General features: G+C 46.3%; 1 protein-coding gene across 1 annotated transcript in view; it reads right to left on the bottom strand.

Moving 5' to 3' along the window:
- Nucleotides 1-19,990, bottom strand: part of LOC140424761 (WD repeat-containing protein 48) — a 163,934-nt gene extending 143,944 nt beyond the window's left edge. The window contains exon 1 of the mRNA XM_072508141.1: nt 19,913-19,990. Within this exon, the coding sequence (XP_072364242.1) occupies nt 19,913-19,960 (48 nt within the window). The 5' untranslated portion in view covers nt 19,961-19,990. The remainder of the gene's footprint in view (nt 1-19,912) is intronic.
- Between the last annotated feature and the right edge of the window lie 7,271 nt (nt 19,991-27,261).

The raw sequence follows: 27,261 nt of genomic DNA, 5'->3' as shown, positions 1-27,261 counted from the left end.
TTCCTCAGTTGTAGCCCTTGCCACTAGATTTTATCGTTGAAAATACCGCATTGTCATGAATCTTGGATATTTGGCCAAAAAGTCAGGATTTGTCCATTTAGGAATAAGTGTGTTTTTAAATAGCATAATTCGTGATGTTTACTGTGGAACAACCACTTAGGCCCTGAAAAGTTAATTTTACATGTGGGGGACGCATTCCCTCAAGAAAATATTACATTGAATTTTTAACTTCTTCTATTCTTCTTTTATCTCTCTTAATCCCCACTACATGCCCCAATCTTTATTTCACTTCCCATACATGATTTAAATGTCACTTACATTTCCTTTAGTCTAAAAATAAAATCCTGCTGTAGTCTCTGCAAGTCTCAGTGAGGATACTTCAATATTATAGGGCACAGTGGATGGCACTGTTGTTTCACAGTGCCAGGGACCCGGGTTTGATTCCCGTCTTGGGCCACTGTCTGCACGGGTTTCCTCCGTACTCCAATTTCCTCCCGGTGCTCCAATTTCCTCCCACAAGTCCCAAAAGACGTGCTTGTTAGGTGAATTGAACATTCGGAATTCTCCCTCAGTGCACCTGAACGTGGCGACTAGGGGATTTTCACAGTAACTTCATTGCAGTGCTAATGTAAGCCTACTTGCGACACTAATAAAGATTATCATTAATTGAAGAGCCTCGATGTTGCATGCCTTGTTCACATGCACCACTGATCCTCTGTGGAGGATAGATACGGAGATTTCTACTGACAAGCCTGCAAAAACTGTCTTTGCCGTGGAGAGAACATTGCACGCCACTACAAGTTATCCTGACATATATTAAAGTGAATCACTTAATGTGATTTCGACTATACACAGCATAGGATCCAATTATGAGATGTAAAAATGTATTGCATTGGAACCAATACAATTCATCTTCCCTTCACACTTAGGAATTGCATCTTCAATAATCACTCATTTTTATTTTTATTAATGAGTTGCATGTTTAATTCTATCTTTTAAGAGGAGATGAGAATCAATCGTTTCAGCAGCTGAAAAGCACCACTGATTTCTTGAATCATTTCATCCTTCCAAATGTCAAAAGTATTTTTGCATTCCAAGAAGCTTTGAAGTTGGCAGGTTGTTCACCCAGGACTCAAAATATTTTGATCTCCACAGTACTGAAGCAAACTACAGAACACATTTACACACACCCAAGAAATGTTTGTACAGGAGCTAGCAAGTTATTTTTATATTTACATTACATGAAATTTATAGTGCAGAAATAGGCTTTCATCTCATCTTAGTAAGACATCTTTCCAATCCGTTTGCCCTCATACACGTACCTAGTTTCGGCCTTAAATACATCGCTGCTATTCACTTCAACCATTTCATGGAGTACTGGTATCCACATTCTAAGCACTCTGTACTATTAAAACAATTTTAGTAACCATTGATGAAGTGACTGCCCTTAACCTCAAGGCAGCATTCGACCAAGTGTGGCAGCTTGGAGGCCTGGCAAAATTGGAGTCAATGGGATCGGGAATCATATAGAGTACAACGGAAGATGGTTGTGGGAGGAAATCATCTCAGTCCTGGAACATCGCTGCAGGGATACCTCAGGGTGGTGTGCTAGGTCTTTAGCCTCTTCATCAATGCCCTTCCCCTCATCATGAGGTCAGAAGCGGGGATGTCCGTGGATGATTAGGCACTGTTCATAGCTGGCATGGGCACTGACAAGGTGCCAGGTTGGCAGTGCCAAGCTGGCATTTTTTGCGCACACACGATCGGGCCAGGATTGCTCTGTGTGGGTGTTTGGGGGGGGGGGGAGGTGCTGGACAGGGACCTTCCCATATTGTGTTCGGGCGGGGGGAGGTAGGAGATTGTTTCGGGGGCCTCGGAGATCGGGACCCCATTTATATATGGTGTCTTGATTTCTCACTACAATGGGGAATTCCGGCGTGAGGATATCCCACTGTAAAAAACGGGGTGATGTACAGTCTCGGCGTTGAATAGCCACATGTTTCTCCGCACTGCGAGTGCTGGGTAAACATACAGCTAAACAGGCTCACTAGGGGACTTTGTTCCTTTTTGGAAGAATCGCGCTCGTATTTTCTACCCGACACCTGTCAAAAGCACAATTATTCTTCCTAAATTTCTTTCCCCCTTTTCATCCAGGGAGCTCTGGATTTGTTTGCCCTATCTTTCCCCTTTAAGGGAAAATACCTTGACTGTGTCTGGACCATTCTTGTTTCGAAGGTAGCCCATTGTTCAGCTAGTTTTCCCACAAACCTTTCACGTCAGTCTAACCAGCTCAGCTCCATTTTTACCCCGTTGAAGTCGGCTCTCTCCCAGTTAATTATTTTTACACTGGACTGCTTATTATCCTTTTCCATCATTCTAAACTTTAATATGATAATCACTGCCTTTAAAAACACTTGTCTTTGCAGGGGCAGGCCAGTCGATTTCGGCGTGAGAACAGCTGGTGAGTCAGTTTCAGCGGGAGCAGTGCGGAAGTGGCTGCTGGGAGGCAAGCCTGTCCTTCAAAAACACTTATCTTTGCAGGGGCAGGCCAGTCGATTTCGGCGGGAGTGGAGCTGGCTGGTTAGTCAATTTCAGCGGGAGCTGTGCGGAAGTGGCTGCTGGGAGGTAAGTCTGTCCTTTAAAAACACTTGTCTTTGCAGGGACAGGCCAGTCGATTTCGGCGGGAGAACAGCTGGTGAGTCAGTTTCAGCGGGAGCAGTGCGGAAGTGGCTGCTGGGAGGTAAGTCTGTCCTTTAAAAACACTTGTCTTTGCAGGGGCAGGCCAGTCGATTTCGGCGGGATTGGAGCTGGCTGGTTAGTCAATTTCAGCGGGAGCTGAAAATTTTTTAAAATTTTAGTGTTTAAGGCGGGAACAGGAAGTCGACCCGCGGACTTCTGGGAAGACCCTCACCAATAAATTCTGGTGGAGAGGAAACCCGAGACACTACACGTGTAGTGTCTCCCACCCGCCCTCCTCCTCTAACCTAATAATAAAACCCTTTGGTGTGAGGTAAGTACCATATTTTATTATTATTAATTTATTTTTTATAAAAAATTTAATTTAGTTGTTAGCCAGATCTTGGTAGAAAGTTAGAGGGATGGCAGGGAAGGGAGTGCAATGTTCCTCCTGCAGGATGTTTGAGGTGAGGGATGCAGTTAGTGTCCCTGCTGATTTTACCTGCAGGAAGTGCTACCATCTCCAGCTCCTCCAAGACCGAGTTAAGGAACTGGAGCTGGAGTTGGAAGAACTTCGGATCATTCGGGAGGCAGAGGGGGTCATAGATAGCAGCTTCAGGGAATTAGTTACACCAAAGATTGGAGATAGGTGGGTAACTGTAAGAGGGACTGGGAAAAAGCAGTCAGTGCAGGGATCCCCTGCGGTCGTTCCCCTGAGAAACAAGTATACCGCTTTGGATACTTGTGGGGGGGACGACTTACCAGGGGTAAGCCATGGGGTACGGGCCTCTGGCACGGAGTCTGTCCCTGTTGCTCAGAAGGGAAGGGGGGAGAGGAGCAGAGCATTAGTAATTGGGGACTCTATAGTCAGGGGCACAGATAGGAGATTTTGTGGGAGCGTGAGAGACTCACGTTTGGTATGTTGCCTCCCAGGTGCAAGGGTACGTGATGTCTCGGATCGTGTTTTCCGGGTCCTTAGGGGGGAGGGGGAGCAGCCCCAAGTCGTGGTCCACATTGGCACTAACGACATAGGTAGGAAAGGAGACAAGGATGTCAGGCAGGCTTTCAGGGAGCTAGGATGGAAGCTCAGAACTAGAACAAACAGAGTTGTTATCTCTGGGTTGTTGCCCGTGCCACGTGATAGTGAGATGAGGAATAGGGAGAGAGAGCATTTAAACACGTGGCTACAGGGATGGTGCAGGCGGGAGGGATTCAGATTTCTGGATAACTGGGGCTCTTTCTGGGGAAGGTGGGACCTCTACAGACAGGATGGTCTACATCTGAACCTGAGGGGCACAAATATCCTGGGGGGGGAGATTTGTTAGTGCTTTTTGGGGGGGTTTAAACTAATGCAGCAGGGGCATGGGAACCTGGATTGTAGTTTTAGGGTAAGGGAGAATGAGAGTATAGAGGTCAGGAGCACAGATTTGACGTTGCAGGAGGGGGCCAGTGTTCAGGTAGGTGGTTTGAAGTGTGTCTACTTCAATGCCAGGAGTATACGAAACAAGGTAGGGGAACTGGCAGCATGGGTTGACATCTGGGACTTCGATGTTGTGGCCATTTCGGAGACATGGATAGAGCAGGGACAGGAATGGATGTTGCAGGTTCCGGGGTTTAGGTGTTTTAGTAAGCTCAGAGAAGGAGGCAAAAGAGGGGGCGGTGTGGCGCTGCTAGTCAAGAGCAGTATTACGGTGGTGGAGAGGATGCTAGATGGGGACTCTACTTCCGAGGTTGTATGGGCTGAAGTTAGAAACAGGAAAGGAGAGGTCACCCTGTTGGGAGTTTTTTATAGGCCTCCTAATAGTTCTAGGGATGTAGAGGAAAGGATGGCGAAGATGATTCTGGATAAGAGCCAAAGTAACAGGGTAGTTATTATGGGAGACTTTAACTTTCCAAATATTGACTGGAAAAGATATAGTTCGAGTACAATAGATGGGTCGTTTTTTGTACAGTGTGTGCAGGAGGGTTTCCTGAAACAATATGTTGATAGGCCAACAAGAGGAGAGGCCACGTTGGATTTGGTTTTGGGTAATGAACCAGGCCAGGTGTTGGATTTGGAGGTAGGAGAGCACTTTGGGGACAGTGACCACAATTTGGTGACGTTTACGTTAATGACGGAAAGGGGTAAGTATACACCGCAGGGCAAGAGCTATAGCTGGGGGAAGGGCAATTATGATGCCATTAGACTTGACTTGGGGGGGGGGATAAGGTGGAGAAGTAGGCTGCAAGTGTTGGGCACACTGGATAAGTGGGGCTTGTTCAAGGATCAGCTACTGCGTGTTCTTGATAAGTATGTACCGGTCAGGCAGGGAGGAAGGCGTCGAGCGAGGGAACCGTGGTTTACCAAGGAAGTGGAATCTCTTGTTAAGAGGAAGAAGGAGGCCTATGTGAAGATGAGGTGTGAAGTTTCAGTTGGGGCGATGGATAGTTACAAGGTAGCGAGGAAAGATCTAAAGAGAGAGCTAAGACGAGCAAGGAGGGGACATGAGAAGTATTTGGCAGGAAGGATCAAGGAAAACCCAAAAGCTTTCTATAGGTATGTCAGGAATAAGCGAATGACTAGGGAAAGAGTAGGACCAGTCAAGGACAGGGATGGGAAATTGTGTGTGGAGTCTGAAGAGATAGGCGAGATACTAAATGAATATTTTTCGTCAGTATTCACTCAGGAAAAAGATAATGTTGTGGAGGAGAATGCTGAGCCCCAGGCTAATAGAATAGATGGCATTGAGGTACGGAGGGAAGAGGTGTTGGCAATTCTGGACAGGCTGAAAATAGATAAGTCCCCGGGACCTGATGGGATTTATCCTAGGATTCTCTGGGAGGCCAGGGAAGAGATTGCTGGACCTTTGGCTTTGATTTTTATGTCATCATTGGCTACAGGAATAGTGCCAGAGGACTGGAGGATAGCAAATGTGGTCCCTTTGTTCAAAAAGGGGAGCAGAGACAACCCCGGCAACTATAGACCGGTGAGCTTCACGTCTGTAGTGGGTAAAGTCTTGGAGGGGATTATAAGGGACAAGATTTATAATCATCTAGATAGGAATAATATGATCAGGGATAGTCAACATGGCTTTGTGAAGGGTAGGTCATGCCTCACAAACCTTATTGAGTTCTTTGAGAAGGTGACTGAACAGGTAGATGAGGGTAGAGCAGTTGATGTGGTGTATATGGATTTCAGCAAAGCGTTTGATAAGGTTCCCCACAGTAGGCTATTGCAGAAAATACAGAGGCTGGGGATTGAGGGTGATTTAGAGATGTGGATCAGAAATTGGCTAGCTGAAAGAAGACAGAGGGTGGTGGTTGATGGGAAATGTTCAGAATGGAGTTCAGTCACAAGTGGAGTACCACAAGGATCTGTTCTGGGGCCGTTGCTGTTTGTCATTTTTATCAATGACCTAGAGGAAGGCGCAGAAGGGTGGGTGAGTAAATTTGCAGACGATACTAAAGTTGGTGGTGTTGTCGATAGTGTGGAAGGATGTAGCAGGTTACAGAGGGATATAGATAAGCTGCAGAGCTGGGCTGAGAGGTGGCAAATGGAGTTTAATGTAGAGAAGTGTGAGGTGATTCACTTTGGAAGGAATAACAGGAATGCGGAATATTTGGCTAATGGTAAAGTTCTTGGAAGTGTGGATGAGCAGAGGGATCTAGGTGTCCATGTACATAGATCCCTGAAAGTTGCCACCCAGGTTGATAGGGTTGTGAAGAAGGCCTGTGGAGTGTTGGCCCTTATTGGTAGAGGGATTGAGTTCCGGAGTCAGGAGGTCATGTTGCAGCTGTACAGAACTCTGGTCCGGCCGCATTTGGAGTATTGCGTACAGTTCTGGTCACCGCATTATAGGAAGGACGTGGAGGCTTTGGAGCGGGTGCAGAGGAGATTTACCAGGATGTTGCCTGGTATGGAGGGAAAATCTTATGAGGAAAGGCTGATGGACTTGAGGTTGTTTTTGTTAGAGAGAAGAAGGTTAAGAGGAGACTTAATAGAGGCATACAAAATGATCAGGGGGTTAGATAGGGTGGACAGTGAGAGCCTTCTCCCGCGGATGGAAATAGCTAGCACGAGGGGACATAGCTTTAAACTGAGGGGTAATAGATATAGGACAGAGGTCAGAGGTAGGTTCTTTACGCAAAGAGTAGTGAGGCCGTGGAATGCCCTACCTGCTACAGTAGTGAACTCGCCAACATTGAGGGCATTTAAAAGTTTATTGGATAAACATATGGATGATAATGGCATAGTGTAGGTTAGATGGCTTTTGTTTCGGTGCAACATCGTGGGCCGAAGGGCCTGTACTGCGCTGTATTGTTCTATGTCTCCTAAATGTTCCCCCACTGACACTTGGGTCTCCTTGGCCCACCTCATTTCCAAGAACCAGGTCCAGCAGTGCATCCTTTCTTGTTGGATGGACACGTACTACTGTAGAAAATTTTCCTTAACATAATCTGGGAACCTTTCTCACTCTCCGCCCTTTATACTACCACTGTCCCAGTCTACATTCAGATAATTAAAGCCCTTAATTATGTTGCTTTCATCTCTCTGTAATTTCCCTGCAGATTTGTTCCTCTACATCCTCCTCACTAGTTGGTGGTCTATAGACTACACCAAGGAAAGTAATTTCACCCTTTTTGTTCCTTAGCTGCAGCCAAATTGATTCTGTCCTGAACCCTTTGGGACATCCTTTTTACCCAGCACTGTAATGCTCTCCTTCACCAATAATGTCACTCTTCGTTTCCTTCCTTTCTTATCTTTTCTGAACACCTTGCACCCAGGAATATTTAACACCCAGTCCTGTCCTTCGAGTCAGGTTTGTTATTACCACAACACTTTTCTACATTGCAATCTGCACCTGCAACTCCCTAATATTATTTACTATATTTTGCACATTCACATACATGCACAGTAACCCTGGTTTATATATTTTTACTTTCTCCCTTACTGACTTCACCTATTAACTTACTATTCTCTATACGAGTGCTATCTGTCCCTTCCGGTACTTTGTACGTTCTGGTATTCCTCTCTCATATTTCCTCTTGCCGGGTTAGTTAAAAGCCCTCCAAACATCACTAGCAAAGCGGTCCAAAACAAACTCAGTCCCAGCTCTGTCCAGATGCAGCCCATCTGCCTTGTGCAGGTGCCATCACTCCAGAGACAGTCCACTGTCCCAGGAATCTAAAGTCCTCCCTCCTGCATCATCTTTCCAGTCACATTCATCTGCCTTGTCCTCCTACTTCTGTACTCACTTGAATGTGGCACTGGAATAACCCAGACATTACTACTTTTGAGGTCTTGCTTGCTAATTTACCTAGATTCCAAAATTCTGATTCCAGGACCCCATCCCCTTTCCTACCCAAGTCATTGGTAACAATCTGGACCACAACCACTGGCTGTTCACCCTCCCCCAGAAGAATGTCCTGCAGCCGCTCTGTGACATGCATGACCCTGACCCCAAGGAGGCGACAAACCACCCTGGAGCGAGGTCTACGGCCACAGAAATACCTGTCTGTTCCCCTAACTAATGAATCCCCTATCACTATTGCTCTTCCCTTCTTCTTCCTCCCCCTTTGAACAACCGAGTTACCCGTGGTGCCACAAACCTGGCTCTGACTGTGCTCCTCTGGGAAACCAGCGCCTGCACCAGCTTCCAAAAGGGAAAGTCAATTTTAGAGTGGGACCCCAGGAGGCTTCTGCACTCCCCGCCTAGTTCTCTTGGACTGCTTGGTGGTCACCCATTCCCTATCTACCTCCAGGCTCTTAAGCTGTGACCACCTCTCAGAACATGTTATCCACGTAGCTCTCAGCCTCGCGGATGCGCCAGTGACTCCAGCCGCTGCTCCGAGGTCTGAAACCCGTACAGCTGACAGCACTTCCTGCACATATAAATCACTTAGCACACTCGTGGTATGCACAGATTTGCACATATCATAGGATACAGTGGTGGCACAGTGGTTCACGCTGCTGCCTCACAGCACCAGGGGCCCAGGTTCAATTCCGGCTGTGTGGAGTTTGCACGTTATCCCAGTGTCTGCGTGGGTTTCCTCCGGGTGATCCGGTTTCCTCCCACAGTCCAAAGATGTGAAGGTTAGGTGGATTAGCCATGCTAAATTGCTCCTTAGTGTCCAACGGTTAGGTGGAGTTACTGGGATACAGGGTTAGGGCGGAGGAGTGGACGTAGTTGGGGGTGCTCTTTTGGAGGGTCAGTGCAGACCTGATGGGCTGAATGGCCTCCTTTTGCACTGTAGGAATTCTATGAAATGAACCATCCCCTAGAGAGAGTACACGCATTGACTTCTCCTCAGATACTGAAGCAGTCCAAGTCTATCTGTAGCAAGACCTGTACAATATTCAGGCTTGGGCTGATAAGTGGCAAGTAATATTCCTTTCACAGAAATCATCATCTCCAACAAGAGCACATCCAGCCATCTTTTCTTGACAATCCCCCACAATCCTGGGGTGTTACCATTGACCAGAAAATGAACTGGACCCGCCATGTAAATCCTGTGGCTACAGAGCAGATCAGAAACTGGGAATTCTGAGGCAGGCAATTGGCAAAAGAAGCAATGAAGATGTGAGGAGAAACATTTTCATCGTTTAGATCTGGAATGCACTGCCTGAGAGTGTGGTTGAGGTGCAATTCAGACATTCAAGAGGGAACTGGATTATTATCTGAAAAGAAAGAATGTGCAGGATTACAAGGAGAAGGTGGGGGAGTAGCACTGGGCGATTTGTTCCTTTGGAGAACCAGCAGAGGCCCAAAGGCCTCACTTCTGTGCTGTAACAATTTGGTGATTCTGAGTAACTTCCCAAAGCCGATCCACAAGTCAGTTGTGTGAAGGAATACTCTCCACTTGCCTGGTTGAGTGCAGCTCCAACAACAGGAGTAGCTAGACACCATCCAGGACAAAGCAGCACACTTGATTGGCATCCACCACCGTAAACATTGATTCCCTCCATCACCAAAGCACAATGACAGCAGTTTGTACCATCTACAAAATGCACTGCAGGGAACTCCCTCCCGAACAACATTGCAGTGTACCTGCACTACATGGACTGGTTCAGGAGGCAGCTCAGCTCACTCCACTTTCTCGAGGGCAATTAGGGACAGACAACAAACGCTGGCCTTGTTACAATGCCCACATTACATGAAAGAATGCATTTTTAAAAATCGGTTTGAATTGATTGATCAGAATTGCCCTGACCACTTCACAAAAGGTGCACTATTCTGACTTCAATCAGTTGCAGTTACATTTCAAAGCTAACCTTTTGTGAAGCACATTGCTTCAAACTTCAAAGATTATGAACGTTGAACAACTGCCAGGTAGACTGTTCGACGGCATTTAAATTTTTTTATTATCCAATAGACCAGTTTAGCCCAAAATCAGAGTAAAGTTCTGGACTTCCCAATGTTAAATTGCGCATGTTTTGCACGCCGCCTTGCCAGTACACTTGAAACAGATATTGACGTTGAATGGTTATCTGCAGCATATGGGCACAGTTTGCTCATTTATCCCAAATGTTGAGAGCCGCTGTGATGTTACCCATCAGCTCAATTTATGTCAAAAAGCCTGCAAATAACCCAAGACCAAACACCTTTGCTTCACTGTAATTATATGCATCCTCTGCAAAGTTAAATACAGATTGCCATTGGGCATGGAGCTACTGGAAGCTTCAAGCATTTTGGGGGCGAACTTTTCATAGATTATAAAGGACTATTTTATCATGCACAGTAAAACTTGGATAACATTCAGATCAACATGGCATTTACATGTCCAACCAATTTGCACATTACGCAGGATAAATTTTCACGAAGAAAATAACCAAACTAAATTAGTGGGGGCACTTTCGGTTCAAGATCGGAGGTTATGCTTTAAAACTGAAAACAAAGCAAAGGGCCAAAGCACTTGGTGCAGGACACCCACAAAGTTGAAAAGAAAAAGCGAGAGAAGACTTGTTTAATCAGAAATTAGTCATTAGTTGGTGCCAAGGCTTTTAAAAACCCAAGCTTAAGATGGAGTAGGTCCCCGGACGTCACACAAACGCATTGCACAACTAGCCTTTCAAAGCAATGGGAATGGAGGGATGAGACAAATGCGAATGATCCACATTTGGGGTTTTGAAGGACAAAGTAAGTTGAAGAAATATCACTATAGTAAAAAACAAAATAAAAATCAATATCAGTAAGAAGTGAGAGAATTTAGATGATGGGGTGAAAGTGGAGATATTTCATTAAAAAAAGCTTTGGCTGCATTCCAGCCAAGAGAGAGAGGTGTGCTAAACAAACCACTCCAAATGCAGGTACAATAATATTCAAGTCTTTGGTGGAGAAAGCTAAAAGTTGTTGGTTGGTTTTGAAATACAGGAAGAACCATCTGATGTCAAAGGAATTTGATTTTCAGGATTCCACTGGAGTGCACAGAGACGCAAGGGTTACCAATTCTGTCATTCAGATCAGAGAACTGAATAATGTTGGAGAACATAGAGTGGGGAATGGGGTTGGCAGCTGAATGCAGAAAAATTACTGGTTTGGAAAAAGGAATAGAGTGGGAAAGAAAGACGGGAAGTGGCTGGGGGATGGGAGATCAGGAGAAGACATGCACAAAGCCGAGGGAGCAAATTTATAATAATAATAACCTTTTATTGTCACAAGTACAAAGTTACTGTGAAAACCATCTAGTCGCCACATTCCGTCGCCTGTTCAAGTAAGCTGATACAGGAATTGAACCCGCGCTGCTGGCCTTTTTCTGCATCACTGAGCTAAACCAACCCTTCTAAGATGAGGATGTAAAGTTTTAAGCATAGTTCGAAGGTAGGGTAATGTGCGAGTAACTTATAGCATTTGCACTGCCAGTTTGTCAAAACCTTTGGCGATGTCTATGGTATTGCATAATTCACTAATGTGCTAACAGCAGACATCTAGAGGCAAGCTTCAGAGTGAAACAGACATGCTGAAAACTATAAAAGCATGAATTATCTAAAAACTTTCAAAATGACGATAATTTGACCTAACAGCAGCGGTGACCTTACAGAATGCAATTTGTAACTTTGAGGAGGGCTGTTTTAATCCTTTGAAATGAAAAATTGCTTATTGTCACAAGTAGACTTCAATGAAGTTACTGTGAAAAGCCCCTAGTCGCCACATTCCGGCGTCTGTTCGGGGAGGCTGGTACGGGAATTGAACCGTGCTGCTGGCCTGCCTTGGTCTGCTTTAAAAGCCAGTGATTTAGCCCAGTGAGCTAAACCTGCCTTGGTAAGAATAGAAGAAATTTAAACATGGAGTTGCTGGAAAGCTGGGTACAGATTTGATAGGCGTATAGAATTTGCAGGAGGAAACTTGAAAAGGAAATTAGGAGAGCAAAAAGGGGGCATGAAAGGATGTTGGCAGGTAAAATAAAGGAAAATCCAAAGTTGCTTTACAAGTGCATTACGGGTAAACGGATAACTAGGGAAAGAGTACGGTCCATTGAGAACCACGGTGGCAATTTGTGTGCGGAGCCGGAGGATGTCAGTAGGGTTCTAAATGAATACTTTGCGTCGGTGTTCACTAGTGAGGGGGACGATGTGGATGCAGAAATCAAGGAGAAGGACTGTGATAAAATTAAAGAGATTGGTATAGACAGAGGGGAGGTTCTGAGTGGTCTGCCAAGCTTAAACTTTTATAAATTTCCAGGGCCAAATGAAATGCATCCCAGGCTGCTGAGTCAGGCAAGGGAAGAAATAGCACAGGTTCTAGCAATAATTTTCAATTGCTCTCTGGCCACAGGAGGACTGGAGGACAGCCAATGTGGTACCATTATTCTAGAAGGGAGGGAGGAATCAACCAGGAAACTACATGCCAGTCAGTCTAACTCAGTGGTGGGGAAACCATTGGAATATTCCAAGAGACAGAATTAGTCTGCATTTGGAGAGGCAGGGATTAACCAAGAACTTTGCTTTTGACCAATTTGGTTGAATTTTCCAAGAGGTGAGCAGCTGTGTAGATGAGGACAATGCATTTGATGTAATCTACTTGATATGGTCCCACATGGGAGACTGATAGCAATGGTAAGCGCTCATGGGATCAAAGGAAATTTAACAAATTGGGTGCAGAATCCGCTGAGTGGCAGGAAGGAGGGTGACGGTCGAGGGGTGCTTTTCTGACTGGAAGCCTGTGACCAGTGGGATCCTGAAGGGATAAGTGTTGAGGCCCTAGATGTGGTTTGGCGCTAAGAAGGCAGGACTAGCAAAGATGAACAACAGGGTTCAACCTCTCCTCCCTGGACCTCGTTCTCACGAAACAAAACTCCCTATAACCCACATTTCCTTAAGTCGGAGTCATAGAATGCCTACAGTGCTGGAGGCCATTCAGCCCATCGAGTCTGCACCGAGCTTCCGAAAGTGCACCCCAACCAGGCCCCCACCCTATCCCTGCGAGGGAATGGACTGGGCTCCATAGCTAAACTGGTGGAGGAAGCCAGGGAAGATTTTAGGAGGTGGGATACACTGCGCTTAACGTTGGCTGGGCGGTTCAAGTGGTGAAAATGAATATTCTGCCGAGGTTCTTGTTTATCTTTAAGGCTTTCCTGTTCTTTATATCAAAGGCCTATTTTCGGAAAATGGACAGGATCATCTCGGACTTTGTATGGGCGGGGAAGGTGCCGAGGGTGGGGAGGATCCTGCTACAGAGGCAGAGGGAAGGGTTGGCATTTCCGGACTTTCTTCATTATTGTCGGGTGGCGAATGTGGACAAGGTGCGGCAGTGGTGGGAAGGAGAGGGGCTGGAGTGGGTTAGGATAGACGGGGAATCTTGTAAGGGGCCTAGTTTGAGGGCTATGATGATGGCAGCATTGCCAATGGCTCCGAGAAGGTATTCAAGGAGCCCAGTGGTGCAGTCCACGGTGAAGATATGGAATCAGCTGAGGAGGCCTTTTAGGATGGAAGGGATGTTGCTGTTAACGCTGCTGTGCGAGAATCATGGGTTTGAGCCGGGGGGGATGGATAGTGTATACAAGTGGTGGAGGGAAGTGGGGCTGGTCAAGGTGAGGGATTTGTATTTGGAGGAAGGGTTCAGCAGTCTGGAGGAGCTAAGGGAGAGGGTAGAGCTGCCGAGGGGTAGCGAGTTCAGATATCTGCAGGTTCGAGACTTTGCACGAAAGGTCTGGAGGGGGTTCCCTAGGTTGCCTCAATACACTCTGCTGGAGCGACTGCTGCTTCCGGATGCGGAAGGGGAGGGAAAAATTGGGGATATATACAAGTGGCTGGGGGAGCAGAGAGGTGAGTGGGTGGTGAAGATCAAGGAGAAATGGGAAGCGCAGTTGGGAATGGAGATCAATTGGGGAGTATGGAGTGAGGCACTGCGAAGGATAAAAGGGGACCTCCTCTTGTGCAAGAATGAGCCTGCAACCCCACCTAACCCGCACATCCCGGGAAACTAAGAGGCAATTTACCAAACCTGCACATCTTTGGACAGTGGGCGGAACCAGAGCACTCGGAGGAAACCCACGCAGACACGGGGAGAAAGTGCAAACTCCACAGTCAGCCAGCCAAGGCCGGAATTTTACCCAGGTGCCTGGCGCTGTAAGGCAGCTGTGCTAACCACTGTGCCACCTTGGCACCCATCTTTAGGAATGACTGCAAATGGTTGACTTCCAGCATTGTCCCCCTGTCAAAACTGACATAGCCTCTCTCAAAAAAGAGTAAAAGAAAACTTGTTTTTAATTCCTGTTCTCACTAACCATTGCATCATCTCCATTTGTCTTTTTTCTCGCCCAAGTCCATGAACATGTTTGCCCCTTTTAGCACCATGCCCATTCCAGCCTGAATGTCTCCAATTAGGAGACCCCCCCAACCCCCCCTGTCGCAATGCACTAAAATTGCCTGACCAAAGTCACAAACAACCAGTGTGATGATGCATCAACTCTCAGCTTTACCGCTTGACAATTTTTGATACAGTTGACCTTTCCTCAACACTTCGCTTCCATTCTCCACAACCATCAAATTGCCCTTACATTCTGTCACTCGGAACTTGCCCATCATAGCTAGACCATCTCCAGCAATGGCTTCTCTCCCCAGCCAACCAGCTGTACTTCCCATCAACCATTCATCCTGAATCTTTTTATCCAAATGCTGTCTTTTGGCCTAATCAACGAGCTCTGCTTCCGGGCAGATCAGCTACTGCCACTCATCTCTACCACTCCGCCACCTCACTTGAACCATCCACTGGTTGTCAAACCGTATGCCTGACATCAAGTCTTCCTGCTGGTAAACCTTGGGGCTCATGCTACCATGATTTTGAGTATTTTAGAACTATTCAGGATTAAGTAAATATAAAATCATCAAATACCTTTTGCGTCAAAACTGAAAATCTGAGGAAATGTTTGCCTATCAGCAACCTTTTCAGTGTTGTAATTAATTTAAAAGGAGAGGGAGACATTTCAAATGGGAACTGAAAAGCATCACAATTCTCATTCTTACCCTTTTATAAAAATTACATTTCAGCTCATTTCATTCCAAATGAAATGGGGGCAGCACGGTAGCACAGTGGTTAGCATTGTGGCTTCACAGTGCCTGGGTACCAGGTTTGATTCCCGGCTTGGGTCACTGTCTGTGCCGAGTCTGCACGTTCTCCCTGTGTCGACGTGCGTTTCCTCCAGGTGCTCTGGTTTCCTTCCACAAGTCCTGAAGGACGTGCTGTTAGGTAATTTGGACATTCGGAATTCTCCCTCTGTGTACCCGAACAGGCGCCGGAATGTGGTGACTAGGGGCTTTCACAGTAACTTCATTGCAGTGTTAATGTAAGCCTATTTGTGACAAAGATTATTATTATTATAAATGCTTCTGCCTCTTGAAACTCCAGATTTGAAGTAGGTAGGGATTACGGCCTGACAAATGTTGCAAAGTGTTCAATTTTCTGGAGAATACCTTTGTACAATACCCTTTCAGTCCCATCTCTTATAACTTTGTGGATCTTCAGAAGCTGCAAAATAAAATAACTATACTTTTCCCTGGTAGCGTAGGGGTTTTTACTTCTGATGGGCAGCATGGTTGCTGCAGGCTTGGAGGGCCGAATGGCCTGTTCCTATGCTGTAATTTTCTTTGTATAACTACCCCTTTTAGACACATCATATCCTACGTGATTGATGTTCATTACCCATGCTGCTTCAAACATCAAAATATTCAGTTTTTTCAGATTGGTCCAAGAGCTCATTTGGGACTCCAGTTCATGGTCAAAGCCAAATTTACAAAGCCTCAATTCCCATTCTGTAACAGAACTAAACACTGAATCACAATTAATCACATTTTCCCCAAAAGGTGCCACATCTGTCTGTGTGGAGTTTGCACTTTCTCCCAGTGTCTGCGTGGGTTTCCTCCGGGTGCTCCGGTTTCTTACCACAGTTCAAAGATGTGCAGGTTAGGTGGATTAGCCGTGCTAAATTGCTCCCTAGTGTCCAGGGATGTGTAGGTTAGGCTAAGGGGTTATTGGGCTAAGGTGGGGAAGTGGGCTGGGTGTAGTACTCTTTTAGAGGGTCAGTGCAGACTCGATGGGCCGAATGCCTTCCTTCTGCGCTGTAGGGATTCTATGATTCTAGTGCACCCCCTGCACATAGGGATACTATGGTCTACCTAACAAGCTCATTCAAACCCTGACCTTCAACAACTAAACGAGGAAAGTCAATACTTCACCTCAGAAAAATATTAATACATCTAGAACTCTTGGGCATTCTGATTAAATTGTCCTTCTAATTGTCTTATCTTTCAGTATTGTGTAAAATCTTTCCATCTGTGTGCCCTGAGCTTTTAAAATTGGGCTACATTCACCTTGTTACATCAAATAAATGAAAATCTTGTGTAACAAGATGTTGAAGCGGTCAGTGTGAATTAATATGACGATAATTTGATTTTTCACAATTCAGAGAAGGTGGCATCCTCCAAAGTTCAGGGAGATACTGCAAAGACGCAGTTAACACATTCTTAAGCTGCAAGCTTAATAGTGTGCTGGATTAGGAGTGCTGCATTCTGGCTAGTGCAATCAGCAGACTGACAACACAAGGTGATACAATGTCACGGGATCTAGGGTACTGCAGTGATATACAGTATTTGTCACTGACAGTAGGTGAAGCACTTGCTCCCACAAACTATTGCAGACTCAAAGAATCTCAGCTGTGACAATGGTACCTAAACCTCGGCATAATAAGGCACAGAGCTAAGAAAGCACTGTGCTACAAACAGGTGTACAATGACATTCAAAGTTGCCAGGTTGCATTAAAAAATGCTCTGGTGACAGCAAAGAATCTGACAGCACAAGAGGCAGTCATTCGGCCCGTTGTGCCCAGAACTGTCCCAACTTAATCCCACAACTCAGTGCATGTCCTTGCATTCGAGCAGCCCAAGAGGAGATTTGATAGAGGTGTTCAAAATCTTGAGGGTGCTGGACAGTGTAGATCAGGAGAAACTGTTCTCGCTCGTATAAGGATTGACAACAAAGGGATTTAAAGAGATTTGTAAAATAAGCAAATGCAATGTGAGGAAAACTTTGTTCACACAGCGAGTGGTTCAGGTCTGGAATGCATTGCCTGAAGTGCAGTGGAGGCAGGTTCAATAGAGGCATTCCAGAAGGCACTAGATGCTTATTTGAATTGAAACAATGTGCAGGGATACAGAGAAAAAGGCTAGAGAATGGTGCTTACTCATTCGGCAAACCGTGCAGTCACGACAGGCCGCATGTCCTCCTTCTGCATCATAACAATCTCTGCAAAGGCTACCAGACCTGAGTATTTCCAAGTTTCTGGTTTTATCAGCTTCTTCAATTGCTCCACATGCTTCAAGTCCTAAGTAACATCTTTGCAAGTCTTATCATAGAATAGAATTTACAGTGCAGAAGGAGGCTGTGCCAGCCCTCAGAAAAAGCATCCCACTTAAAGCCCACACATCTCCCCCATCCCCGCAACCCCACCCAACCCTTTTGGACACTAAGGGCAATTTAGAATGGCCAATCCACCTAACCTGCACATCTTTGGATCGTGGGAGGAAACGAGAGCACCCGGAGGAAACCCATGCAGACACGGGGAGAACGTGCAGACTCCACACAGACAGTGACCCAAGCCAGGAATCGAACCTGGGAAGCAACAATGCTAACCACTATGCTACTATGCCGCTCTTCGTCTGCATACCCCGTGCCTAAAATGGGGTGCCCAGAATTATCTAGTACAGCACAACATCGAGGGCCGAAGGGCCTGTTCTGTGCTGTACTGTTCTATGATCTATGAATACTCCAGCTGAGGGCAAACTAGTGATTTCTAAAGCTTTTGCATGATTTCCTTGTATTCAGTGAATTTCCCCTGAATGTGGAACAATGACTAGCTCAGAAACTTGTGGGATTCTAACAAAAAATACTTTGTGGGTATGAAGAAATTCATAAATTCCCTGACAAGACACTTAAGGATTTATGAATGTCACTGGAACCCAGAGGATTTTGTGTAGCTGAAAACTGACTATAAGAATTACTTTTGCATCATCAGCTAAATGAATGGAAAAGTAAACCATAACGTTCATCGCAATACCTGGTTTAATGATGTTTGCCACAGACCAGTCATTTATAATAATAATAATCTTTGTCACAAGTAGGCTTACATTAACAGTGCAATGAAGTTACCATAAAAAAACCCTAGTCGCCAATTCCGGCACCTGTTCGGCTTCACAGAGGGAGAATTCAGAATGTCCAAATTACCGAACAGCATGTCTTTCAGGACTTGTGGAAGGAAACCGGAGCACCTGGAGGAAACCCATGCAGACACAGGGAGAACATTCAGACTCCACACAGCGCACAAACCCCGGAATCGAACCTGGGACCCTGGAGCTGTGAAGCAATAATGCTAACCACTGTGCTACCGTGCCGCCATAAGTACAAGCTGTTGTTGTTTGTTGCACAAACTTTACAAAATTTTCTACTTTGTGGCTATAAAGCACCCCCCCCCCGCCCACCCGCCATTGCTATGCATCTTACTCATCTGCAAAGATTTGTACAAATTTCTCTTAAACAATGGTCTCTACTTCAGTCAATATTTGTGACAATACAATACACTCCATATTCTGCTTTTCTACAGAGAGGGTGTTAGGAACATAGAAAGTAGGAGCAGGAGGGGGCCATTCGGCCCTTTGAGCCTGCTCATCCATTCATTGTGATCATGGCTGATCATCCAACTCAATCATTATCATAACCTGATCCCACCTTCCCCTCCTATATCCTTTAACCTACTCCGTCCTAAGTGTTATATCTAACTGTTTCTTGAAAACATATAATGTTTTGGCCTCAACTACTTTCTGTGGTAGCGAATTCCAACCACTCTCTGAGTGAAAAGATTTCTCCTCATCTCTGTCCTAAACAGTCTACCCTGTATCCTCAGACTGTGACCCCTGGTTCTGGATATTTGGAAATACAACATTTTTTAAATACATCAAAACGGAAGTTGTTATTACACAACTGGAGTTGTATTCCCATGGACGCTTTCAGCAGAATCACATTTTGTACAGCGGAGGAGGGGGCCATTTGGTCTCCAGATGAGCAATTTACTTAGTGCCATTCTCCCAACTTCTCAGAACATCAAAGCGAGATAACAACACAAGGACCATTACTGATGCAAGCATTTGGAGGTAACAAATAGCAAGCATCCCACAAGCACAACGACATACTAAAAGTAAAGTTAATAAAATTTACAGCACGGAAACAGGCCAATCAGGCCAAGCCACTCTGCTTGTGCCCCCTCGCCCTACACCAATTTCCCAACAGCGATGGGTAAATCCTGCTGATAAAATTTGTAGGTGCGGTTAATAATTACCGCCGCATAAAAACGCAAATCCCAAGGAGACAACCGCACATCTGCAGAGTTCCCATCTTGTGCGATCGGAACGAATTCACTGGAGAAAATACTTGGAAGATGATTGAGCTGGAGCAAGTGAACATACGGAAAGATTGAAGGGGACTAAAAGATGGTCCAGGTGGAGATTCCACTGTTTTTCAAACGGGCACGGGTTTATTGAAGATTGAAATAAGATATAAATTAATGGGGTCTAGTCGAGTCCCTCCTCCTGGCAGCGGCTCCAGGCGCTGGATTTGAACAGGCTGCACAGAGGGAGCGGAGGCCGCGGGGAGCAGGCGGCCGGGCGGGGGAGAGGGGTTGCTGGAGGAAGGCGGAGACCTCGGGGGGGCTGTAGGAGCACGGGGAGCCGGGCGGAGGGTCCGGCAGCGGCGTGGTGGGCCCTGATCCTTACCTGGACTTTCCTTCGCGCCGCGGTGTTCTGCCGATGATGAGCCGCCATTTTGCATGTTGACAGCGCGACGTCACCTCCTGTGTGACGACAGAGATGTGCGCGCGCGCGGGCCCAGGGAACTGGCCAATCGGAGAGAGCGCCCGCGGAGGGAGGGGGGGAGGAGCCGGAATCAGCAGGTGGACACCTGGACCACCTCACCTGGGGACATCCCACACACTCACCTATCCCAGTGCTTCCCAAACTATTTAATAATAATCTTTATTCGTGTCACAAGTAGACTTACATTAACACAGCAATGAAGTTACTGTGAAAATGCCCTTGTTGCCACACTCCGGTGCACCAGTTCATGGACGTTAAAGAACCGTGCCTTTTTTGCAGACTTGTGGAGTCTGTGAGCCACGCCTATGTTCAATGCCCTAGATTGCACTCCCTTTTTGGTTTCTTGACAACGTTGTTAAGATTTTGTTATCACTTAATAATAATCGCTTATTGTCACAGGTAGGCTTCAATAATGTTACTGTGAAAAGCCCCTAGTCGCCACATTCCGGCACCTGTTCGAGGAGGCCGGTACGGGAATTGGACCCGCGCTGCTGGCCTTGTTCTGGATTACAAGCCAGCTGTTTAGTCCACTGTGCTAAACCAGCCCCACTTCAGCCCCACGCTCCTGATATATGGGCATCCGGGGCGGAGGGGGACGGGCAAGGCGGAGGGCCTTCTCATGAACCTTCTCCTGGGCCTGGCGAAACTTGACATAAACAGGTCCAGGGAGCGGGCGACCAGGGGTCATCCAACCGGACTGTCTGCCCCTCTTCCGTGGCTTTATTCACTGCCGGGTGTCCCTGGAGAGGGAGTATGCGGTGTCCATGGGCACACTTGAGGCCTTGGTCCGGTTTCCTCCCACAAGTCCCAAAAGACGTGCTTGGTAGGTGAATTGGACATTCTGAATTCTGCTTCGGTGTACACGAACAAGGCGCCGGAGTGTGGCGTGTTATAGGGCCAATCAACTAATTAGAAGAACTAAAAACTAATTAAGGGATAAATCAAAGGGGGCTGCTCCTATAAAGAACACCGCAGGGGTTGGACTGCTTTACCGACCCCGATTTTCACATTTTGGTTTGATGTTTTTAAGTTTCCGTACCTCTTAATTCTTTTTGGGCTGTGCTCCTGATGTTCTTTGTAGGAGCGGTCCCCTTCGATTTATCCCTTAATTAGTTTTTAGTTCTTCTAATTAGTTGATTGGCCCTATAACACGCCACACTCCGGCACCTGTTCAGGTACACCGAAGCAGAATTCAGAATGTCCAATTCACCTAACAAGCACGTCTTTCGGGACTTGTCGGAGGAAACCGGAGCACCCGGAAGAAACACACGCAGACACGGGTAGAACGTGCAGACAGTGACCCAAGCCAGGAATCGAATCCGGGTCCCTGGAGCTGTGAAGCAACAGTGCTAACCCCACTGTGCTACCTTTTCCAATGTAATAAAACTACCTGCTGCTGATGCTGGAATTTGAGATAAAAACATAACATTTTCCGGTAGCACCTGCGGAGGTTTTCATTTTACCTTTTGAGTCGAATATAGCCTCTTCGTATCCCAGAAGGGAAAACCAGTTCAAAATGTTCACGCCCCGGTCTGTAACAATCAGGAACTCTGGAGTTCCTTTTCAAGACATGCAAGGGTAGTTCCGACAAGATACCCTGAATTTTCAAATTTTGCCGTTTACTTCTTTTGGGATTTGAACCGAAACTTTAACTCTGTTTCTCTCGCCGCAGATGCTGCCAGACCTGCTTAATATTTCCAGCGTTTTCTGTTTTTTTTAATTTTCCAATGGTTTCATTGTTGCATGGGGATGTGGGCATCATAGTCTCGGCCAGCATTTGTTTCCCATCTCCAATTGCCCAGGAGAAGTAGGTGGTGAGCCGTCTTCTTCAACCACTGCAGTCCACACGGTGTAGTTACACCCACATTGCTGTTAGGGAGGGAGTGGCAGGATTTTGACCCAGCGACAGTGAAGGATGTGGTAATCACCACTGTTATACATATTAGAAGATGTGTGGTAAGACCCTGTACTACAGGTACGGTGATAGTCCTTGCCTGCGGGCTCCGCCCAGTAGGCGGAGTATAAATATGTGTGCTCCCCATACAGCAGCCATTTCGCCAGCTGCTGTAGGGGGCCACACATCTTAGAGTAATAAAGCCTCAGTTGTATTCAACTCTCGTCTCTGTGCAATTGATCGTGCATCAGTTTATTACTCTAAGATTTTCAGAAGATGGACCTCCGCATCAAGCCGGATCACCTGCAGCTGGATCCACAACCAAGCGACGCCAAAAAGGACTTTCAACACTGGCTAGCTTGTTTCGAAGCTTACATCAGGTCTGCACCAGATCCAATCCCAGAAGCTCAGAAGATGTGGGCAGCACGGTAGCATTGTGGATAGCACAATTGCTTCACAGCTCCAGGGTCCCAGGTTCGATTCCGGCTTGGGTCACTGTCTGTGCGGAGTCTGCACATCCTCCCCGTGTGTGCGTGGGTTTCCTCCGGGTGCTCCGGTTTCCTCCCACAGTCCAAAGATGTGCAGGTTAGGTGGATTGGCCATGATAAATTGCCCTTAGTGCCCAAAATTGCCCTTAGTGTTGGGTGGGGTTACTGGGTTATGGGGATAGGGTGGAAGTGTTGACCTTGGGTAGGGTGCTCTTTCCAAGAGCCGGTGCAGACTCGATGGGCCAAATGGTATCCTTCTGCACTGTAAATTCTATGATAATCCAGATACTCTACTCAAGGCTGAGCTTCAACGTCTTTCCACTGGGGCCTCACCCAGTCAATACGCCTGTGCCATGCGCCAGCCAACCAACACTGGAGGCCTCCGATGTTACTTCTGCGGGCAACAGAAACACCCCTGCCAACGCTGCCCGGCCCGCACCGCCCTTTGCAAGGCCTGCGGCAAGAAGGGGCACTTCGCTGCTGTGTGCCAGGCCCGCTCAGTCGCCGCTATTACCCCGACCCCCCTCGCGTACGGAAAATGGGCGCCGCCATCTTCACCTCCACGGACTTTGTGCGGCCAATGGGCGTCACCAACTTCTCTCCCTCAGACCATGTGCGGCCAGTGGGCGCCGCCATCTTCCCCTTCTCGGACCATGTGCGGCCCATGGGCGCCGCCATCTTTTTCAACCCCCACCACGTGCGGCCCGTGGGCGCCGCCATCTTGTCCATCCCAAGATCATCAGGCACCGCCATCTTGTCTTCCCCACGGCACATAGGCACCACCATTGTTCCAGGACCCGTGCCCCACGGGCACCCTATTGTTCGACACCAGTAACGACCAGCTACGACTTGCCTCGGTCACGATTGACCAGTCTCGCCTGCACAATCTAGCCACTGCCTCGACAAGCGTGAAGATCAACGGGCACGAGACCTCTTGCCTGCTGGACTCCGGGAGCATCGAAAGCTGCATCATCCAGATATGGTAAGGTGCTGCTCCCTTGCGGTACAGCCCGCCAATCAAAGAATCTCCCTGGCCTCCGGATCCCATTCCGTGGCGATCCGTGGGTACTGTATAGTCACACTCACGGTCCAGCCTCTGCGCTGCCCTGCTACTCAGCCTGGACTTCCAGTGTTACCTCCAGAGCCTAACATTGAAATTCGGCGGGCCCCTACCACCCCTTACTGTGTGCGGCCTTGAGACCCTAAAGGTTGACCCACCTTCCCTATTCGCAAACCTATCCCCGGATTGCAAACCTGTCACCACCAGGAGCAGACGGTACAGCAACCAGACAGGACCTTCATCAGGTCCGAGGTCCAGCTGCTGCTTCGGGAAGGCATCATCGAGGCCAGCAACTGACCCTGGAGAGATCAAGTGATAGTGGTGAAAACTGGGGAGAAACACAGAATGGTCATGGACTACAGCCAGACCATCAATAGGTACACGCAGCTCGACGCGTACCCCCTCCCACGCATATCTGATATGGTCAATCAGATTGCACAGTACCGGGTCTTCTCAACTGTAGACCTTAAATCTGCCTACCACCAGCTCCCCATCCGTAAGGCCATGCACCAGCGCCAGCGCCCATACACTGCCTTTGAGGCAGATTGTTAAGTAATGGGTTAAGAGACATTGCAATTAGTTGTCTCATTTATGTTAAGTATCCATTAATTGACACTGATATGGAAAGGGGCTTCAGGTGGCCTCTGTCAGGTGGTGTGTTGTTAAGAGTTTTGTGCAGAGGCTGTGGAAATGAAATAAATGGTGTTTGGTGAAAAGGAACAAGAACTTTAGACTGTTCATATCACAGTAACTAAAACGGCTAACAATTGGTAGCAGAGGATGGTTGCTGTGTAAATGTGAAGGGTTGAAAGATACAACTTTTCCAGATCCAACCAAGGAGTGAGTGAGAAAAGAAAAAAAAAGGGATTTATGGCTGAACCGAGGATAAAGATGGCTCGATATGACTATCCTCCCTTATTTTCTGAAAGGGAATCGTACGACCAATGGAGAAGTGCAGTAGTTATGTGGACTAAGGTAACTGCTTTGGGAAAGAGAAAACAAGGTATGGCATTGGCTCTTTCTCTACCATATGGCAGTAAAATCTGAAACAAAGTGCTTTCTGAGCTGGAATTGGAAGAGTTAGACTCAGAAGAAGGTCTGGTCACTTTATTACATTATATGGATAAGATTTATAAGAAAGATGACTTGTTAAGTGCGTATGAAGCATGGTCGGATTTTGATAAGTTCCGGAAAATGGAGGATATCTCCATGGAAGACTATATAACGGAATTTGGCAGACTATATAAAAGGCTGCAGAAACACAATCTGGAATTTCCACAGTCTGTGTTGGCCTTTAAATTACTTGACTGTGCTAGAGTGAGCAACATGGATAGGCTCCTGGTTTTGACAGGAGTTCAGTTTACTGATAAGGATACCTTATTCGAACAGATGACAAAAGCTTTACAAAAGTTTCTGGGGAAACATTCGATTCCGATGGCTCTGATGACCCAAATAGGTCAGCCTGCAATAAGGCAGAATATGGAAGATACACTAGTAACAGGATGGCGAAATCGTATGGCTACGAACAGGGCTCAAGACTATAGACGGAGACCGAAACAAGGAAATTATGAAGACAGAAACCCAGTTAGAACCTACAATAGGAAGATGAACCCCAGAAATGCACGGGGCATGATAAATCGATGTTTTCGATGTGACTCTCAATACCATTATCCTTTCAACTGTCCAACTCGATATGATAGAGTGTTTGAAGCGACACATGACACGGAAGAGTCAGAAGAGGAAAAAGATAGTGACCAGAAAGAAGGCATTGTCCTATTGACAAGCAGTTTTAAGCCGGTAATGAGGGAGTTGGTTGCAGAATCCTTCAACTGTGCTGTATTGGACAGTGGCTGCACATCTACTGTGAGTGGAATTGACTGGTTAAAATGTTACCTGGACTCTTTGAATGCTGAAAATTGTAACAAGGTTAAGGAATTTAAAAGTTCCACAAGTTTCAGGTTTGGGGATGATAATACTCTGAAGTCGCTGAAAATATTGCCGGAGTGAATCATTTCATTAGCACGGATGTTGTATCAAGTGAGATACCTTTGCTTCTGAGCAGACCGTCGATGAAGAAAGCACACATGAAACTGGATATGGAACAGGATAAGGCAATAGTTTTTGGAAAGACGGTGGAATTACAATTCACACAGTCGGGACACTATTGTATTCCATTACTGACAAATAATTTTTCAAGTAGAGTGGTTAAGGATGTGTTAATGGCAGTTGAAAATGGGACTTTAGCTGATAAAAAGCTTGTGGTATTAAAACTGCATAAGCAATTTGCACATCCGTCTCCTCGGAAGGTGAAAAATTTATTAAAGGATGCAGGGGTAAGGGATGATGACTATACTAAACTGATAGAACAGGTTAGTGACCGCTGTGAAGTTTGTAGGAAGTACAGAAGGACACCAGCACGACCGATAGTAACCCTACCTTTGGCCAGGGATTTTAACGACATTGTGGCCATGGACTTTAAGATCTGGGATAAAACAAATTGTATATTTATTTTGCATTTTGTAGATTTAACAACCAGATTTAGTCAATCAACGATTGTACGAAGCAAAGAAAAGAGAGTAATCAAATCATGGAAAAATGGATAGGGACAGGAATGGGTCCACCTTATGGACAATGGGGGAGAATTTGCTAATGATGAGTTTAGGGATATGTGTGAAAACATGAATATCAGAGTTATGAATACGGCTGCAGAAAGCCCATTTAGTAATGGTGTCTGTGAAAGAAATCATGCTGTCATCGATGACATGCTTCGGAAAATTTTGGCAGATCGACCAAATTGCAGGCTAAATTCAGCTTTAGCATGGGCAGTACATGCAAAGAAGTCATTGCAGATGGTTGGGGGCTATAGTCCTTATCAATTAGTGTTTGGTAGAAGTCCTAAAATTCTGTCCATTTTGGATGACCAGCCTCCAGCTTGGGAGGGGACTACAATTAGCTTTGGTTTTGCTTAACATTTAAATGCATTACATAGCAGTAGAAAAGCTTTTTTGGAAGCAGAAGTCTCTGAAAGAATTCGCAGAGCTTTAAGACATAACGTACGGCCATCAGATGCCATTTTTCAGCAAGGAGGCATGGCATACTATAAGAGAGACAATTCTAATGAATGGAAAGGCCCAGGGAAGATCATAGGCATAGATGGCAAAATAATTATTTTGCAACATGGTAATCAAACTGTTAGGGTACATTCATCAAGGATAATGGGGACAGATTACAAATTTTCAAATTTAGACAGAGCAGACAGACACGACGAGGAACCAGAGTCATCTGGTACGCATGTGTTACAGAACTATGAGGACCAATTAACTGATATAGACAGGGTTTCTGTGGAGGAACACAACACTTCTGGTGAATTAGAACAGGCCATTTTTCTGAAAGGGCAACTGCCAAAAGATGGTACAAAAGTGACATACTTGCCTGAAGGGTCTAGTCAATGGAAGGATGCAACTGTTATTAGTAGAACAGGGAAGGCCACTGGAAAGTATAAACATTGGTTGAATGTACAGCATTCAGGGGAAGGAGTCAAGACAATGGATTGGGAAAACGAAGTTCAAAAATGGAGGACACAGAAACGCAGTGCCAGTTCAGATAGTACATCGGATAGTAAACAGGTCCGCAGGAAAAGGTCGAGAACTATTGAAAGGACATCCTACAGCAGAAGGGAAAGATCACGCAGTAGCAGTACTGAACGAGATACCAGGCGGGAGAGGGGACGTAGTTTGTCAAGATCGCGGAACATGAGTAAGACTACGAATACTAATAGAAGTAGAAGCCCACATGCATGTGAGATTTT

The sequence above is a fragment of the Scyliorhinus torazame genome, chromosome 6, assembly GCF_047496885.1.
Source record: "Scyliorhinus torazame isolate Kashiwa2021f chromosome 6, sScyTor2.1, whole genome shotgun sequence".
Classification (NCBI taxonomy): domain Eukaryota; kingdom Metazoa; phylum Chordata; class Chondrichthyes; order Carcharhiniformes; family Scyliorhinidae; genus Scyliorhinus; species Scyliorhinus torazame.
This window is presented reverse-complemented; position numbering and strand designations above follow the sequence as displayed.